This window comes from Brienomyrus brachyistius, chromosome 1, assembly GCF_023856365.1.
Source record: "Brienomyrus brachyistius isolate T26 chromosome 1, BBRACH_0.4, whole genome shotgun sequence".
In the NCBI taxonomy this organism is placed as follows: Eukaryota; Metazoa; Chordata; class Actinopteri; order Osteoglossiformes; family Mormyridae; genus Brienomyrus; species Brienomyrus brachyistius.
Window position 1 is genome coordinate 24227137 of NC_064533.1, and position 20670 is coordinate 24247806.

General features: G+C 40.9%; 1 protein-coding gene across 3 annotated transcripts in view; it reads right to left on the minus strand.

Moving 5' to 3' along the window:
- Positions 1–7239, minus strand: part of LOC125704951 (CTD small phosphatase-like protein) — a 42952-nt gene extending 35713 nt beyond the window's left edge. For 2 of the 3 annotated variants that reach the window (XM_048971144.1, XM_048971136.1), the window contains exon 1: positions 6859–7228. In XM_048971144.1, the coding sequence (XP_048827101.1) occupies positions 6859–6931 (73 nt within the window). In that variant the 5' untranslated portion in view covers positions 6932–7228. Of the gene's footprint in view, positions 1–6858 lie in introns of all 3 variants that reach the window. The other variant, XM_048971155.1, reaches the window with a different exon arrangement.
- Positions 7240–20670: the final 13431 nt, after the last annotated feature.

The window sequence follows — 20670 nt, forward strand, 5'->3', positions numbered from 1 at the left end:
AAGTGGTATTATCAGGGGTGATTCAGAAAGTGCACGTGACCCTTTCCCTGTATGCTACCTAGGTGATAGACAGATAGATGGATAGATTCCCACAGGAAAATTTGGAGCTGAAGTGTACAACAAAAACTCCTATTCCAGATACCTCCAAATTTTTCTCCATATTTTCAGTGCTACATGCCTTTACACACATTTTTGTGCAGGATTTCCTGCTGGCTTCTATCCAGAAATGGCTTCCTTCTTGTCCTTCTCCCATGTTAGCCAGGCACCTTGAGCACGCTTCCGATCACTAGCACATTGATACTTGATCCAGTCGTATTTAAGGAGGTCTCTGTCAAACTCACTTCTTGCCAGCTGCTCGGCTTGAGAGAAAGGCGCCGGCATCCCGTTTTGGGTGGTGCTGTATACATTCCACATCCCACATCATCATACCAAGTGTTTTCCAAGGAATATTCCATTGTCTGAAATGTGCAGATGACCCTCCCTGCCACATTCTCACCCAGACTTCAGTATGAATGTTTCAGGATTGGTATCATTCCTCTAATATCAAGTCAACAACATTCATCGTTCATACAGCTTACTTTCCAGCAGGGGGGTAGCTAAAAATTATGGGCCCCCTGACAAAATGTCACTTTGAGTGCCCCACCCAATAAAAATGTATAATGTCACATACTCCAGGGCCCCTGTGCAATGCTGGATCTTGTGAATCTGCCAGTGTGTGTAAATCATCTAAAATGTGCATTGTTCCTGTAGGCACTGTGTTCGCCACACCTGGATAATTACCAAAACGAATTATGCGAGGATCTCCATTCCTGTCTCTCCCATGGGACGCACCATATTTTAATCAGACAAACGGTTAATCTGCATGTTGCATTCCGGTCATCATTCTTCTAACATGGGGATTAGAGAAAGCGTTCCAGAACTTTCACAGTGGTGCGCATTCTTGTTAAAAGAGAAAGAGAAGGCACCACGGGGACTCAATCAGTGAAGGAGCCTTCCCTGAGTCCAGGCCCAGCCCTACAGCTCATACTGTGATTTGGATGTAACCCAGAGATTGTGACTGGGAGTCCTGGAGGGATTCATTAAGTCACAGTAACTCCAGTTATTGTATGAGTGCTTCCGGCGCCTGCTTGGGTGCATGGTGGTTGCTTCCATGGATTTTGCTTTTCCGAGCCCATCACTCCTTTACAGCGTTCCTCAACCCAGTCCTCGGGGACCCCCAGATGGTCCACATTTTTACTCTCTCCCAGCTCCCAACACACCTGAACCAAGCAAGCAATGAAGAACAACCCAAACAATGAAGAACACCGAATACCTGGTATAGGTCTGTTGGGAACTGGGAGGGAACAAAAACACAGACTGTCTGGGGCTCCCTGAAGACTGGATTGAGTAACTCTGGATTAATAAAACTCAGTGAAGGCAAAATCACGTACTCTTTAAGGAGATCGATACAGAGAGAAGCCAACAGTTAATAAATTGGTGTGATGTGTATCTGTATGGGGTGTTTGCAGGAAAGGGAGCTGGACCAGAGCACAGAAACGCATCACGCAGAGAATCTGGGGAAAAATATGCGCTTTGTTATTTGTGGTTTCTCTGTTCATGGGTGTAGAAAGACTTGAGAAAGGAGAGGAGACTCCATGACTTTAACAAGAAAAACAAAACGATCCTCTGTGGCAGAGTTTCGCAGTATAGTCCTTGGGGATTCCCAGACAGTCTATATTTTTGTTCCCTCCCAATATACCTGTAGCTGGTATTCGGTGTTCTTGATTGTCTGGTTTGGGAGGGAGCAAAAATGTGTGTCTGGGGGTCCCTAAGGACTGTGTTGAGAAACACTTTCCTATGGCATATGAAAAGATGTTATTTTAGAGGGGACCAGGAACACCAAAACGACTGTGAGCACAGGGGACCAAGAGGACCAGGAACACCAAAACGACTGTGAGCACAGAGGACCAAGAGGACCAGGAACACCAAAACGACTGTGAGCACAGGGGACCAAGAGGAGCAGGAACACCAAAACGACTGTGAGCACAGGGGACCAAGAGGAGCAGGAACACCAAAACGACTGTGAGCACAGGGGACCAAGAGGACCAGGAACACCAAAACGACTGTGAGCACAGGCGACCAAGAGGAGCAGGAACACCAAAACGACTGTGAGCACAGGGGACCAAGAGGAGCAGGAACACCAAAACGACTGTGAGCACAGGGGACCAAGAGGAGCAGGAACACCAAAACGACTGTGAGCACAGGGGACCAAGAGGAGCAGGAACACCAAAACGACTGTGAGCACAGGGGACCAAGAGGACCAGGAACACCAAAACGACTGTGAGCACAGAGGACCAAGAGGACCAGGAACACCAAAACGACTGTGAGCACAGGGGACCAAGAGGAGCAGGAACACCAAAACGACTGTGAGCACAGTTTTTAAATAGTTTTAAATAGAACATGTAAAATAACCTTTTATTTACCAGATGCTTTTATCCAAAGCTCGGTACATTTTATGAGAAAACAGTGTCAACCAGTCCCTTTGAGCAATTACGGATTAAGGGCCTTGCTCAAGGTCCCAATGGTGACATCACTCTGCCGATCCTGGGAATTGAACCAGCGACCTTCTGGTTACAGGCACAGCATAGGAAGCTACTGATTAGCTCCTAAGATGAATACACCTGGAATGTTTTAATAACAAAGTAAGTACAAGTGAGGGGGTTAAATCTTCCCCTTTCCTTACTATATAAGGGTTTCTATGGGTTACTTCTCACAGCTAAAGTGAGCTTCTGATAAAACCATCATCTCTATCTCGCTTCTCCTGACAGGAGGGCGGGGGGGTTTGTGGCAGCTTTAATGCCATTAAAATGTCATCGTCGTGTTGAAGAAAGATGATGGACTGCCCTCGTCACTCTTATGTGTCATTCAACAAAAAATAAAACAAAAAAAAAATACGTTTTACTGCCCTAGTTCTGCATTGCCACCAAATCAGGAAATATAACGTTGATCATACATCTTCCTTAAATTAAGCAGCAGGCATTTAAATTAATTACCCTTACTCATTACAGATTACTTCTGATTGTGCTTTTTTTGCTTCGTCAGCAAAGTCGAGTTAACATGCTGTGTCGATTGGTTTGACGTACCCATTTAAGCTTTACAGTAGATGTGCTGAGAGCAGAACCTAAAAAATTATGGAAAATTAACTATGCCTGACCCTTCCATACTAAAGATTCTATTGTCTCACTGACAATCATATGACGAATCACATGGGACAAGACTAGTAGCCCGGAGTGGAAAGAAAATGCAAGTCCATGAGACAATGAAATCTGCCAGGCAGGGCTAATTTAGCCTGGTGAATAGCAGCCATCCATCTTACAACCAGCAGCACAGGGTCACAAAGAGTACGAGCGCTTATTTCAGGAAGCACACTGAAGAGATGTCAGTGCATCACGAGCATCGTGCACTACGGCCAATTTAGCAAACACCAATACACTTAAGAGCATGTCTTTGGACTGTGGGAGGACGCTGGAGTACCTGGACGCATCCCACAGTGTGGTGAGAAGACACAAACTGCATAGTGGGGGTGAGATTCAAACCTACAGCACTGGAAGTAGCAGGCACCAGTGCTTTGCAGTACCAGTGGAAGCTTCACTGCCAGTGCCCTCCATCCCAGGCAAAGTGAGACTGACTTGTTAAACTGGTGCCCTCACAGAAGATGGAACCTAGGTGGGCACCTCCATCACTTAATGGTGTGATCGGCACTGGTGTTACCCATGGCACTAGCCCAGGGGCAGAACCAAATAGCTCAAATTACTTAGAAGTAATTCACTTCTGTGCAATTTTGTATATTAATGTCGTTGTAGGACACAGCGTGACCATGCCGGGGCTGTACTGAATAGCTCTCCTCCAAATGTAATTTCTTTCTCAGAGCGATGACAGAAGACACTCCTCTCCCTATAACTTCTACCTTCCTGGCATGAAGAGGCATCCTGCAGGAGGGTGACGTCAATGTAAACGGTGACATTGGTGGTCAGCTCAGACATTCCGAGGATGGAAGCAGGAAATAAAGTAGTGCTTGAATACTGGAAAAAGTGTTCAGTGACTGGATTGCCAGAAGTTTGTTTAGCAATGGGTGGTGCTGTGGTTGTGGGGTCAGATCCCACCTCTGGCCCTGTGTCTGGAACTTTCACCCCATGATTGAGGGGCTTTTCTCCATATTCCAGTTTCCTCCCACAATCATGCGTCTTACATGAACTGATGGGGATTTGTGTCCTTGTTTAGACATGAATATAGAACACCCTGCCTTGTACCCTGTGCTTCCTGGGATAGGTTCTATACTGAGACCTTGTAGTGGATAAGGTGATATGGAAGATGGATGGATACATAGATGCAGGGTCACACAAAGACATGGTCAGGCCCCAGAAAATGTCCAGCAAATGCTTCCCCATTCTCCCCTTTATGGGCCGCCCTGCAAATTTGAGAACCAGTTTACATATTAAGGGACTGTCCAATAGATAGTGTAGTCATGACTTGACTTCCTTCCTCATCGTTCATAAGCAGTTACTATATTTACAAAATCTTATGGCCCCCCTGGCTGTATCTGATGGATTTGTATGGACTAAACATTCAGGCACCCCCCCCCCGCCAACTATGAATTTTACTGCTGCATTATCATCACCAGAAATGATCTGACAGTATGAAGATAGTCTAAAGCATCAATCTGTACAAAAGCTGGCATTGAAGAACAGCACGTGGGCGTATAACATTACGTAAGAGTTAATATTAGTTAGAGACATGGTTTTGCAAAGTGAAAGTAGCATTAGCGATCTTTGAAATCCAATCAATTCCTAGGCATTGAGCATGCAAGCAAACCCTAACAATTAGTGTAGTTCAGGTCAGCGCCCTCTGCTGACATTATGTAACGCAACAGACATTTTGCAATGTTACCAAAGGAGAATGAAATATCTATTGCTGTTCTCCATAAGAGGATGCAACATCCATAACATCTCCTGCTGTTCATATGACAAAAAAAAATGTTTCCATAGTGACCATTTTTGAATGTAGTCAAGTCTTTTGTTTAAAAATCACTTCAAGTATTTGTCTAAGAACCCGAACTTTAGAGGTATAACATTTCTCTAGCTTATTCTGAGATCTCTCAAAATGCTTACTAATTTCAGTTACATCCTTTTAGACTCCTTTTATGTTATAGTATGTTACTGTTACTACATTAGTATGCATTACAGTGACTGCCATAATTATATTTAAAAAATATGTGAACATTTTATTCTCTAATTTTTAGATTTGAGGACAAAAAAAACACCTCAGATGAAATATAAAATTACGTAATTTCCTTTAAACTCTAAATGTAGCATGCTTTTCACTCACAGCACAGCGAGTGAAGTAGACTCTTACTAAAACAAAGATCTCAGCCTTTCTAGTAAGGAGAAAAACCCACCAGGTTATAAAGGGAACGAGAGAGGCAGCATGCGGGTCGGACTAAGAACCAGGACAAACTGCCCATAGGGTCAGTGGAGGCAGAGAGACCTTACAGTACCTGCAAGTACCTGTTGGCCATTTGGGTCTCACACGGATGCCAATTCTAATTTGCTGCATGTGCTTTTACATACTACTTTATACTTTCCACTGCAAAACATTAACATGGCCATTTAGCCAAAACACTCATGCTAAAACCGAAATATTTAGAACTATTATTGTTCATATGATATTAATAATTTGATTAAGGACATAATGGGATCAAAGTTGTTTTAATTTTTTTTTTCTTAAAAAAGATTACATGATAATAATATAACAACAACAACAACAATAATAATAATACTGTACTACTACTAAAAATACTACAATAGTAATATCTAATAAAAGCCATATTTTCACTGTTAAATGCCTCACTCTACATACTAGGCAACAGATTATATATAGGCAATATTAGACTTATTTATAAAGAGATGCAAGTATGTAGTGTGTGCTGAGTACTTTGCATAAGTTACAGAAGTTTACTGCCAACCTCTATAAATTAGCAGAGCTCCGAAAAACAAGCTTGAAGCTCGCTTTGCATAATGTCTCCAGTGATAAACCCACAACACACTACAGGCGTATAATTTTATGTGATTTATAACAGGCTACGACAGCAATTTAGTACAATAATAAAGCCTGTCTAGTCGACAGATCTGTATTTAGCCATTGTGATTTAACTATAGTGTTTTTCTTTTACATAATCTGTTATCTCTGCGCTGTAAGGATTTATTTACACGGCCAAGCTAACGTCAAGTTCAGCACATGAGACAATCACACACCAGGTTTTATATTCGGTTATATATTCAGACGTATCTGGACGTCTAATTTGTCGTTTAAAGCCAGGCACCCAGCCGTCTGCGGGCATTTCAATACTGCGAAATTAAACCGTTTACCAAATAGTACCCACCTACAACCATACTAACTTATGAATCCAACGGTGTTTTAAAAAAAAATTAAAATAAAAATGGCAATTTGACGAAGTAACTGATCAGATAGAGGGCAAGTATAATTTTAAGAACCTGAGAGTGACAAGTTGGTTGTTCGTCGGGTAAAACCACCATGCAAGCAACCTTTCCAAATGTTGTAGCCATACGAACGATGACAGCTCTGCGACCCTTCCTTGCTATCCTACGTATTTATTATTATTATGCAATTTTTTCAGCGACTGGCCAAACACGTGTTCCCCGATTTTGTTTTCATCAACACTAAAACCTGATGGCTGGATAGATCACAGGACTGCATGAAAGACAAGGCAGATCAGAAGCGCCAGATAAAACGAGACATTCGTCACAATATAAGAATACTCCAGCACCACATTTAGCCGTGCAGAAGCGTCATGCTGCTTACCTTTCTCCTGATTGCAAACGATCTCTTCATCCTTTGGGTTGGCAACCTGAGTAATTATGGACGTGCTGTCCATGGAAACGGACGGATTGTTTTTCTTTCCCTCCCTCTCTCTCTCACTCCCTCTGTTTCCCCCGTTATTTCTCAGTGTATGTTTCGCTGGCTGCACCGAGACCGCAGACGGTGAGCGTCGATACTCCTTCAGCCGCTAAAATAACATTACCAGAGCCGCACCGGGCATTCAGCTCGCCGCCGCCGTTTATTATAATATCCGCGTCCTCTGGGCGCGCACACATCGGAATAGGACCACAATAAACCCAAGTACACAGGAGAAGTGAGCTGCGGAGACTGACGGTACAGAGCCAGCCGGTCCTCCTTCAGACTCCCGCGGGGAGGGGGAGGCGTAGCCCCCGCCTCCAGCTTGTCCGGTCGGCGTCCCTGTCAAAGCTTGCAAGTCCCGCACCATCACGGTCGCCCAGTGTGAACGGCGTATGGGAAGACTGGTTTAAACACCACCGCCGTAAAAACCCTCGCTAGGTGTGCGTTCACGTACACCTATGTATTATTAGTTAATATGTTATTTTTTTTTAAATCCAAATCATCATTCTCACATCTGTGTGAATTCAGTACAGAAACGCAATACATAAACGTATAAAAACATTTCTTAAAAATAATAATAATCGGCTACTAATAATTACTTCATGAAGAACTGTCGCCCGCCCTATCAGATTAATTGAAAGGAGTATTCGGAACGTGGGACAAACATAGACTGCGTGCCGATACTCTAATTATATTGTTGAACTATTAGGTTAATTAGGCTCTATTCAATGTGAACCCGCACAAATGAAAAAGAATAAAAGCACTGCACTTCTGCGAAAACTCAATCTTTGCGAAGTAACAAGACGTGTTTAGTTTAAAATTAAATGCTAAAATTCCTTGAATATAATTAAAGATAGAGTGATAATGCGTAAAAAATACGCTTAACTGCGTTTTCACAAATATGATAACTGGGTGCTAAAATAGCCTAATGCAGTGACACTTGTACCTGAGTTGGCTCCTTGACATCTGTGTGCTTGCAGGATTGCCAACTTTCACGCTTTCAGAATCTCATACTCAGGCAAAAAATCTTAAGGCACATCTATAGTACTCCATTATAAATCTAAAATTAGCTACATCAAAAGCCTTGGGGTAGTTTGCAAACCCTACGGGATGTTTACAAGGTAATAAAACTGTTACATACATGCAAATGTGCAGACATGTCTCAAAATGAAAACCTCACACCAGCCAAATGACCAAAGTTGGAAACCCTGGGGCTTACAGTATGTAGGCCTATTGACTGCGTCAGTTGTATGTTTCTTTGCACGAAAGCGCCCGCTGAACAACTAATTATATGTTGTAGGCTAATAGACAAAAAAAGTTGTGTTTCTGTATGATTATTTTAAGTTTGTATTCAACATGTGTCACTCATCTGGCCTTGTATCTCCATCAGATCAGGTATATGAGCAGTAAGCAGCACGGTTGCAGAAGGTTACCAGTATTCAGCATAGTCTTCACACTGCTAATCCAAAATGTCTAATATAATTACACATTACTGCAAGCATGTAATGATGTTACTGCACACAAAAGGAAAAACAAAAGATTTCCTAACAAGTTATAGTGACTTGGGGAAGAACTTCGTCTTTTCTTTTTCTTTTTTACTGTTGTTATCAAAGTTCTTATATACGTGTAAGAACCACTTTTTAAAACTTGAACTTCAAGGTTGTCAAACTTTGTGACTGTTTAAGGTTTACTCTTCTCTGAAACTTAGTTAATTGTGGCAACGTATTTTCTGAAGTCCTCAGTACAAATATCCTACTAAGATCTCTTTGTATAAGACAGCAGAAGGCTCAAGAGTAAATAAGTCATTCATTAAACATACTCGAGATGCATATCATATTTTCCGCCAATAGAATCAGTTCACTTAACCTTTAGCTTGGCATCCAAACTTGATACTCATTTTATAATTTAGTGTCAGAGTCGATATTCTCCTCTGGTGCCCTGTCTCATATTTTGTCAGTTGTGAAATGCAAAAAAAAATGGATTCACTGAATTCCCCAAGTCGGATGAATGACTTCATGCCCAACTGAACAGTCAAATGTAGCTCTATCACCAGGGCATGTGGAGAAGCCTAAGTAACAGACAGTCTATACTGTATTCTAACTCCATATTTATTTGTAAGGGCTGGAGGATATCATTCCTATAACAAATTGGACATGGATAGGAGCACACATACATAATATTCTGTGGCTTCCCACACTTCCTCCTTTGAGGGTCTTTGACTTTGAAGAAGTAAAATATCTGTCCTTGAGAAAATGACACAGTATTGTTACAACCTCATGTAATGACTTAAGTTCCATCAGTTCCATCTCCATGGTGCACCTTCTCCCCAGATCTCTAATGAAAGTTGCTCAAAGGCCTGGTGAAATGTATGGATAGCCCCTGTCACAACAAAGAATAGAAGGAGTAATTAAAATAAAAAGAAGGATCCAACACACTGCAGTACTGTACCATTTATTCCTTATAGATAATAATAGTTACCCTACTGTTGACCTGGGCAAGTCTTCCAAGAATTATTTACTTGGATAAGATCCTTCTGATAAAATCCCAGAGCTGATGAGCATCTCTGTAATGAAAGGATTATTTATGAATTTGTCACTGAATTACAGGAATTTAATCTCATAAGACAAATCGCCATGATGATCGCCCTCACTGTAAAAGCCTGTAACAAACCAAAAACTGATAACCTAATGCTAACAGACTGTCATGTTAATGTACTCACTGTGACAGCCAGGTGGACAGCTGCTAGTTTGAAGGGAACATCATTATTGCCTTTGTTTAGGAAATAAGGGCTTCAAAACATTGCAATCTGGGGAAAAAAACACATTTTAATTGTTTTTAACCAATTTTTAGTTTTTGCGATCTTATGATTGATCAGTTGGTCCTCGACACAAGCCTTTTGAAGGAAAAATGATGACAACACTGGTACTCACCATAACAAGTATACCTCATCAGTGCCTTGCGACACAGGACTCAGTCATCAGGCAGAAGACCCCGGCCCTCATTGCAGCACCTACAAGGCTGACTGCACCTCACTTATGTCATTACTGTAGCCTCCTGAACATTCATAGCCGACTAAACCACTCAAAGTGTTGGCATTGCTGGATGTGCTAGACAGCGTCAGCATTTTACCTGACGGTCGTCCTGGTGTTGCTCTCTCTGCAGGGTTTCAGTCTTGCTCTCTACTCAGTAATTAGTCGATTGTGATCCATCCAGCCCCTGGGTCAGTTGTGGAGGAGGCAAGGGGGGATTATCTGCCCCCAGGCCCATTACAACAGGGGGCCCACAGCGAAATACATCACCCCCACTCCCACTGACAAATTTTACTGGGTACCTCTTTTGGTAACAGTTGATCACACAGAATTCGCAGAGACCCCCTCCTCCCTGGGTTGCCAAATTTTACCGAGCCGCCGCCCTCCCCCCGGTTGGCCACCCCTATTGTAACACCCCTCTTCTGCCCCTGGCCTGTTCCTCGGCAAAGTCTTTTCAAAACGTCACATTTGATAAGGCAACTGAAGGAGATAGCCATCTTACTAAATTCTATAGCTTAGTATTCTGCCATTCCCCAAAGTCGCAAAAGTTACACTTTGAGCTGTTTTAAGTGACAGCAGAGGAGCAAATAGCATAAAGCAGCAGAGCAGAAGTGATCATTTACCAGATGATTGTTGAATGCAGTGTACTTGGTGACATTCTGAGTGCAGTAGGACATGTACTGCACCATCTTCCCATCCACAAGCTGCAGACACAGAAGAGTGTTTCCACTGAATGTCACAAGCTCAATAAATGCACGCAAAGGACAAAGAGTGATGCTATATTTCTGCTGTCAAACTGGTACGAACCCCACATAACTGAGCAGCATCGAACTCTTACCTTGGTGCCTGTGACTTCCTGTAGTATTGTTGCATGCAAGGAAAAGCCCTTCAGAACAAAGAATGAGTGAGGTCCCCAGTCTGTTTCAGTGATAATACAGGTCCTACCTTTGTAATCAGGTGCCTGGTATATGTGATGTTTGCCCTGAGCCACTGGCAGTTAGCTCTGAATCATACTAAGCAGCCTTAAGGATTCTAACCATAAAAACATTCTATAATAAGTAACCTTTTATTGAGGCTGCCCTCAATGAACACAGGCGAGGACAGTGACGTTGTTTCGTCGAGTTTCCACATACTTGCTTATTCACAACAGAGTCACAATAAACTTATTTCTGGAAGAACATGACACTGGACAGCTAGAAGCGCTAATGTCCAAGCTGAGTCCCCTGAGGTTTCAGTATCACCCCCTGAGCTACCAGGGTGTTACACATATGTTTTTAATCTAATACTTTTAATGATGTGACGCTTTTCCATTACTGGGCAAGTTCAATGGCCACTTCACACTTAGCATGATGCCATTTTCACTAGGGGGAGCTTCATGACACCTTGGTCAGGTAATAATGTTGCTTGCTGCATCAAATCAGAAATCAGAAACTTTTATACTGTATATATGAATCTATTTGAAACTAGGAAAAAATTCTAAGAAATACTGTACTACGTTAGCTAGAAAAACCGTGTTGAAATCCATAACCTTCACCAGTGGTTCCTTGTCAAGATATGGCAGGAAATGTGGATTAGACCATGATGCAGTAGGGAACAAGGCGGTCATCACAGCTCATCCACAAGACTAAAGTACGTTCTGAGAGAGCTCTGTTGCAATGAATTAATACAAGAGGTGCAGCCAAATGTATAAAACTTCATAATGAAGTTTCGGGGAAAATTAACCAAAATAAAGCTTTCACCTATCCAGGCAGTCATCTCACAAATCCATCCAACCGTCATCGAACTGTTTATCCTGATCAAGGTCGTCGGGCCAAATGTACCAAATAATAATAATTCATAAGGTATGTTTCAGGCATATATAACAGTTTCATCGAGAATTATATACTTACTGAACTGGACAGCTTCCCCTGAATAGCTTTGTAAATTAACATTTGTCAATGTAATTTGACCTTACATTTACACATCTGAGGGTCTCACAGATAAATAGCTATTACATTACAAGCTCTGATTAATAGCAGCAGGGCCTTAGTCGAAAGCACCTCTTTTGTCTGAAAATAACATTTAAGGTCACTGTCGAAGCACCATGTGTGCGTCAGAAGGCATGGTGGGTGTCACTTTAATACCGCAGCTGAAGGAGATGCTGTATCGTAGCTGCAGAGGTCACATTCTATGAAGGCCTCTAATTGTCCAAGTGTCTTCAGCTCTGCACACCATATTTTCCACAGGCTTGTCTTTCATGCAATCTGCACTGGACATGGTCTCTCAGGAAGTGAGGCTGCTGCCTCACACCTCCAGGCCTAATTGTCACCTCCGGGCCTGGTTGTCTGTGTGTGGATGTTCTCCCCATCTTCTGTGTGTTGGCACCATTGGGGGGGGGGGGGGGTAGCCTTGCTAAATGACCACCTGTGCCCCCACCCCCTACAGAAAATGAAAAAATAAATAAATAAATTACCCAGATATGCTCAAAAAGGTTAAATTAAGGGTTGTGGGTTACAGAAGGCCACACACAAATTGTGTTTATATCATATATATAATAACCTCATTATTTTCAATTACCAAGCTGCACTGTTTGACCTAGTAACATGTTTACAATGCATAGGTAGGTCAAAGATTTTAAACATGTTACGAAATCTTCCTCAACCAGTTGTCCCCTGTGCATTCTGGGATATGCTCCAGGCCCCTCCACAATCCTGACCAGGATAAACAGTCAGAAGATAGATGGATGGATGGATGGATACAAGGCAAGGCAAGGCAGCACAGTTCAGACACAAGGCAATTCAAAGCACTTTACAAAGGTAGAACAACACATTGAATTAAATGACATTAAAATCACATTTAAAAGACAAAATTACATAACAATAATAAACCTTAAAAGAAAGAACTTATATTGCAGTAACACAAATATGCCAGTGCTATCAAGAAAAACATCCACCATCACTGTCAGTAACTACCGTCTCTATTTTCCAGCTATCTGCTTGTAAACCCTTATAACCCAAAGAATTCCTCTGTGGTGCTGTTGTGGTTCTTTAAAGTTGATGGTTGCTATGGTAAAATCAATGAATATTCATGAAGTCTGTCCCATGTGTCAGCGCTCTGCTAGCAGGGCTACAATTAAAAGGCCCGGTACATTGAAATTTTAAATGCACGAGGGTATTCTCCTTTTTTTGCATCTTCTTCCAACATCGAGAACTGAATGTCAGCCATTTTATTTACATTTTATTTTTTGAGCACATATGGGGAAATAAAGACCTTGAAAGAGTTGGCAGTGCTCAGTTTTGGTTTAAATATCACAATGTACACAGCAGCCTTGGGGAAATGCAGCAGACGAGGTGGCTTAAGAAAATGCCGATCATTTGTGTGCACAGTCCATGCGGACATTCAGCACCGGAGCACCTGAGTCTCATGACGTCACCAGATAATTTTTTTTTACAAAAACAAAAGGATGACTCTTTGATCACAATGCATGTAATATGGTCTAATGGGGTATTCTGCACAGAATTCCTCTTTGATGTTTTTCCTACCTACCTTAAAAGGTACTTAATGTAATGTACTTATTTGATTTTATTTGCTAAATGAAGGGTAACAAGTAAGACTATCTTAAGGGAACTACTTAAGTGGGTTTATACAAAGAGACATTGAAATATTAGCATACAGTAATAATAATAATAATAATTGTTATTGTTAATAATAATAATAATTGTTATTGTTAATAATAATAATTATTATTATTATTATCCATCCATCCATCCATCCATCCATTTTCCAAACCGCTTATCCTATTGGGTCACGGGGGGTCCGGAGCCTATCCCGGAATCAATGGGCACGAGGCAGGGAACAACCCAGGATGGGGGGCCAGCCCATCGCAGGGCACACTCACACACCATTCACTCACACATGCACAATTCAGCAACTCCAATTAGCCTCAGCATGTTTTTGGACTGTGGGGGGAAACCGGAGTACCCGGAGGAAACCCCACGACGACACGGGGAGAACATGCAAACTCCGCACACATGTGACCCAGGCGGAGACTCGAACCCGGGTCCCAGAGGTGTGAGGCGACAGTGCTAACCACTGCACCACCATGCCGCCCCTATCATTATTATTATTATTATTATTATTATTATTATTATGATAATAATTGACTATGATGATCATAATCATTTTTATTTAAAGGCACCTTTTAGGACACTCAAGGTCATCTCTCAAAGAATAAGAACGACACAAAATGACACCAATAACTTCCGACATGACAAAGCAATAAATCATGAACTTTCAAGTAAATGGACTGAGGATGAGTACGCCAGCCGAAAAAGATGAGCTTTGAATTGATAAACCCCCTTGCCTCCCAGTATTCTCACAGAACTGTCCTAGCTTGACAGACCTTTTGGTTTCTCCAAGTCAAGAATAACTAATCCATTGAGCGTAAACTCAATCTGCCACTCAGCAATGGAGACAGTGACACACCAAGATGTCTTACCTGTTGTTTCTCCCTTGCTGTGCTCAAAACTGATTGCCTTCAGATAAAATACTTACATGTTAAGAATAGTATGACCTTGTGGCACTAACTGAGTGTCACTGGACTGAAACATCAGGTAAGATCCACATCGCTGGAGTGGAGAATTTGCTGATAATTACGGGAAGTGTTTGTTAAAAATGTAAATATTTCTAGCTTGTACCTTTGAGTTTCAGGTAGGTGAAAGAAAAATCCCCCAGCAGAAATGATGTACGGACAAAAACAACCTGGTATAGCCGTTTCAGACCTGGAAGTAATACATGTGTCCTATTCCTTCTGCCACCCACTGGGACGAGTGACCGAAAGGGAAACAGCATTCCATTGGACGCTTCCCAGAAGTAATAATGACTGCGTCCTTGAACTGTTACTCAAAAAAAAAAAAAACTTCATATATCCTATAAATCAAATGCTACTAACATATATTGGCCAGTAAAAAGAGAAAAGTGGGGTCAGACAGTCCTTGGAGCAATTGGAGGTTAAGGGCCTCGTTGAAAGGCCCAACGGTGACATCACCCTGCCGACCCTGATTTGAAGCAGAGACCTTCCCTTCATGAGTACAGTGCCCTAACCTGCAGAACCACAAGCTGCCCCACACTGCCACATTAGCTCTCATTATGAAAAACTACCTTGATTCTCTCCATTATTATCAATACCTAAATACCTTCTGCTTACAGCACATTTCCCTTCATGTAATGCTTTGAAACATTTAATCATGAACTGCACTCAAAGAGATTTAAGGATGAACGAGTATTGCCTGTTACATTCAATGGGAAAGCATGACTAGCACGTTTATATGACAGTGTAGGATAAGCAGGGCACTCTGCATACTGCCCAGCGATGCTGGTGACCCCCTGGCCACGTACCCAGAGATCCCGGCCTGATCCTAACGCCTGTTGAGGGGCAGGGAGCAGTGCCACGGGTGGCTGCTATATTTAGGTCTGACTCAGCTTTGCCGAAAAATGTAGACAGGAAGTGCAGATGGTGGAGTGAGAGAGACACAGTAGCCGTTATATAGCTGCCCTATAGCTTTCCATAGATATTCTCGTCACACTCCCCAAGCGTCTCAAAAGCTCTTTTGTTGAAAAATCTCATCGCATATCTTTTTCCAGTTTAATAACTGTAAACATCAACCATTTCACATTCATATAATTAATTTCCAAAGTAATATACATATTTTTTTGAGGAAACAGCTGAGGTTTAAGGCTAAGGGCCTTACGCATAGGCCCAACAGTGAAATCACTTAGTCAACCCTGGGATTTGAATCAACAACGTTCTGATCACAGGCACAGCGCCCTAACCTCCTAAGCCACGCACATCAAGCATTTGCCCTTAAACCTTAAAAATATTAATTCAAAATTAATAAAGTTGTATTAAGTCGAATGGAATCTTCAATTTCTTTTTAACATAGACGGAAAAACAAAAAGGGAAATACAACACCAGGTGATTTGTTTTCCATACAAATCCATACCTGAATCATTCCATATGCTGTGGACAGGTATACAGTTGGGGAAAAAACACACACACACACACACACACACACACTACTTTCATAATGTTCATAACACAAAACAACTACAAAGAAATTCATCCATCCAGGCATTTTCCGTATCTACTAATCCAGAGAGTTGTCGCAGCGCAAATGCATAACCTAAATATCCATATTTGATTCTTTTCCAGAGCGAGAAACTGCACCACAGAAAGTTAAGTAAACATTATATCAAGTGAATGTTTCCTTCACGTAATTCCTTCTACACACAGACTTCATTACAAAGTATGAAGAACATAAATTCATTTAATGGGCTGTGCCACATTCAATGAGCTGGAGGATTTATGGAAGTGGACATTGTAAAATAATGAAAGGAAAATGGCAGCATAAGTGCATGGCTACTACAGTCCAGATTTGTGTTTGCTATTTACATGTCAGAAGTCAGGTGCACACGGTGAATGAAACTGGGGGTTGGTGGGTACTTTTGAAATAAAAATTCCCTACAAACCAATTAATCTTTACTAACAAAAGCCTGAATTTCATCCATGTTTTGGAAAACAAAGGGTTAAATCTGTCCCAAAGCAGACAGACCAGTGGACTTTACACCCCCCTCGTTCAGACGTGTTGCACAGCCCAAGAAGACACAATTTCCTAAATAAGCTCAAACATTTTTCCTTGATATAGGGAATGTCTGTTGGTCTATTAAATCTTTTTCCATTATTCCCACAACAGTCATCTCTGCTCTGTCTATTAATATAGTTAATTGCTGCGTTAACAATTAAAAATGACCCACAGCCTATAGGATTTGCTTCATTGCATGACATCACAGATTCAACTGCATTATTCCACTACAAGACTGCACTGGAAACTGTGGAAACACTTGCAATTTTTATAGATTGCAGAATTTTATTCAGCTGATGTTCCAGTTACTTATTTAATCATCCAATGTATGACATTCGTAGTATTCTTAGATTGTTTATAAACATTACAGCCAATATTTGAGTAGTAGTTTTTAAAGCGTAATGTGAAAAATTCAGAGTGTTTCCACAATTTAGGTCACTAGTGCATATTCCTGTCTGGATGGAGAGTACAATGAGGGTTTAATGAGAAACTAGGAAAAAACACGCATCACATGCACAACAAGCACCACAAGCACAGGTGGTCATTTGCTCAATTAAAACCAACATAACACACATTTAAACTTATAATATAATGTATAAGGGAGCCACGTACCAGCACCATGAACATGAAGTCTTAACAATTGTATATTATTATTATTATTATAATCATGTATAATAACAGTTGCTAAATTGCCCGTAGGTGTGCATGTGTGAGTGAATGGTGTGCGAGTGTGCCCTGCGATGGGCTGGCCCCCCACCCTGGGTTGTTCCCTGCCTCGTGCCCATTGCATCCGGGATAGTCTCCAGACCCCCCGCGACCCAGTAGGATAAGCGGTTTGGAAAATGGATGGATGGATGGATGGATGGATGGATGGATAATAACAATAATAATAATAATATGTCGTTATTACTATTATTATTACTATTATAGGTTTTATTTAAAGCCTTTAACGACACTCAAGGTTACTTTTCCCAAAGAATATAAATAACACAATAACACCAGTAAAATCAGAGATGACAAAGCTGTAACTGATGAGTTTTCATGCACATCGACTCAGACATAATATGCCAGCCAAAGATGATAAACTTAAATTGCATTATAGAGGTGTAGTGCGGGAAAAGGCTCTATTAGGTTAATTAATAAAACTATGAACATTCAACAGTCTCATCAACATCTTAACAACGAATACTTCTTTCAGGCCTTTCATATTCATTTAACTGTGTTGTCCAACTTCAAGCCTGTACAACAGTACTTAACTAACCAAGATTGATTCAACTTCCTTTTTCCCTCTACCACTGTCATACACAAAGCATTAGACTCGCCGTTCATTCCACAACCTGTCAACTACCAACGCTAACCGTCCGTTGACAGCTTACTTCACCAATTTGATAGATTACATAATGTATTGTGTTTTAACACAATGGTCAAATCACTTTTGAGAAGGACCAGGAAACACTATACAATGCATCAATGATTCAGAGGTAAAAATGTATTCATGCCTGCATTTCCCATCACAAAACCATATAATATTTCCATATTAATTCCAAGTTACACTGAAGCCAAGATTTTCATTAAAAAATGATGCATGGACCTGCGTGCCAATGCAATCAGAACGTAATACTGAGCAATCACCCAGTGCTGGCAAAACGCATCATGTAGGATTACAAAACCAGAGACCAATTTATAGTTTATGACAAGAAATGTATTGGGATTAATGACAGCTCAGTATGTGCAGGATTATTGGGTTCTTATTTTGGTTATTGTGGTCTTACAAGACATAAGAAAGCTAGCATTGACATTTATTACATACCTGTATATCCATCCGTTCATCAGGCAGTTTTCAATGTCTCATCGTTTCCCCATTCTTCTGCTGGCAGAAGGATACACACCAGGTCACTTCCAGGCTCAGAATTTGAAAGACGGCAGCACACGAGAACAAGGTGAAGCAGGAGACACTGGGAGCGACCAGAAACCAGCCAGGTAAGTGACTTAGAAGTGACTTTCTAATGCCAGAGATGACCGTTAACTTTTCATGAATAGGGTGGAAGACATCAAGTGACCTTCAAAAACCAATGGGAAACATTAATTACAGTGCTAGGACAGTTCGCATTAGGCTCCTAGAAGTATGACTGAAGTCCCATAAAGCAAGGAAGAAGCCCTTCATTAAAGAGAAACAGGGAAGAACCAGACTGCAGACTGCATGCACGCATGCGCACACACACACTATATATATATACATACATACACACACACACACACAAATTCCCAGATGCATACCCATAAATTGAGAAACAAAACAAAAACTTGTGCTGTGGTCTCTTAATTTTTCATACAGCTGTATGTACACATAGTTTTATGTACACAGAGAAGTGGCTCATCTACAACACTATATAATTATTTCAGCCATTAATTTTTCCATAAGCCCTCATCCAACGCAGGGTTTCTGCCTACCGCAGGAAACACAAGGCAGATCCTAGGCACATACGGAATAATCTATAGCCCTACTTTTGATTATAATTGATGAAAGAAAAAAAAAACAATACTCATACGTTTCATACTTAAATGCAAGGCTGGAGAAACACTGGGCTGGAATATTGATTGACTAAGTACAATAATCCTACCAACTCTGGGCTTCAAGGCCTCATTTCTCCCATCACGACTTCACAGGCTCTTAAATTACATCAGAGATTAAAACATCTATCACTGCTTATTGATCCCAAACACTGATGAACTGGAAAAAAACATTTCTAAATCGAGGAAGCCACACAACTCAGAAAGATGTTTTATCAAAGCAAAACATATCCAGAGTAACCCCAGGTAGTGGCAAGTCTCTTTTTATGTTTTCCCTGACATATTTCATGTTTCTGTGAGGTTAAGAATATTTAGGAGCAAATTATCGGTGTCCTTACCAATTCATATCATGGGCTGTAGTGCAGCTAAACTTGTCAGTGTTACAAGAATCACAGGTCGCCCAGAATTTTGAAAAACAACTATACTGTAACACCTGAGACAGCTTAATAATTGAATCTATTACTTACTGTAATATGGTACAAACCAGAGATGAACTGATTGCATCGGCCGATACTGCAACAAACAGCCATCAGCCGACGATGAAAAACAAGTCAATATTTAAGGCCAATAATTCTCTTTAAAATTCCCCTAAAAAAAATTCATGAGGAAGATCTTCTAATAAACATTTCAAAGTAACAAATTTGATTTCTCACTTTAAGTTGAGCTTACAGTCTTACAGAACTTACAGTCCTCTTCGTTCGTATGTCTGAAAGTTCGTAAGTTGAAAGTTTGTAAGCAGAGGAGCGTCTGTATACACTCTTTACCTTGCTGGAAAATCTCTCTCATTCAAATTTTTTATTTTCTTTTTATGTCAAAGCTATAAAAGCTTATATTGCATACCTTAAGGATGTTTTATAAAGAAACATATGTATAACATTTAACCATTAAGGGGCAGATGCTTTGTTGGTCTATTTTTGTATGTCTAATTTTGGCTTTAAATAAAACCTTTAAAACCATTTACTCTGCAAGGAGATGGATCTCCTTGTGAATCAAAAAAGGAGATGAAAGCACAATGTTTTCCAGCAAGTTGAGGATGAGATTGAAGTTAATAGCATCAGTAATACAATTCAAAACTAACAGTGTCTTACTTAAAGGTCACAAATATTACATCTATAATTATTCTACATTTTTAAATCCAGTACATGCAGAAATTGAATCAGCTAGTGTCAGTAGCATTAAGAAACATACGATGATTAGATCTGACTCAATTATAATTCTGCTGCACTATTTTAATAGCTTTGATTGCTGACTCTGGGGTCAGCCACTTGGTACCTGTTAGATGTCTGTAGCAGACCCCAAAGAGAAATCTGTCGTTGCCTCTCTGCTTCCCTTGCTTCTCCAGTGAGAAGCAGGCCAAATGATTAGGTGTGAGGGACATCGGCAAACCGTATCCTGCTCCACCAAAATAAAGCTGAGCTTCTGTAGATGTTTTAGTTCAGAAGTGACTGTGAGATGAGCAACTAGCTTATTTCTATCTTTTAATAGAATATTTTGAT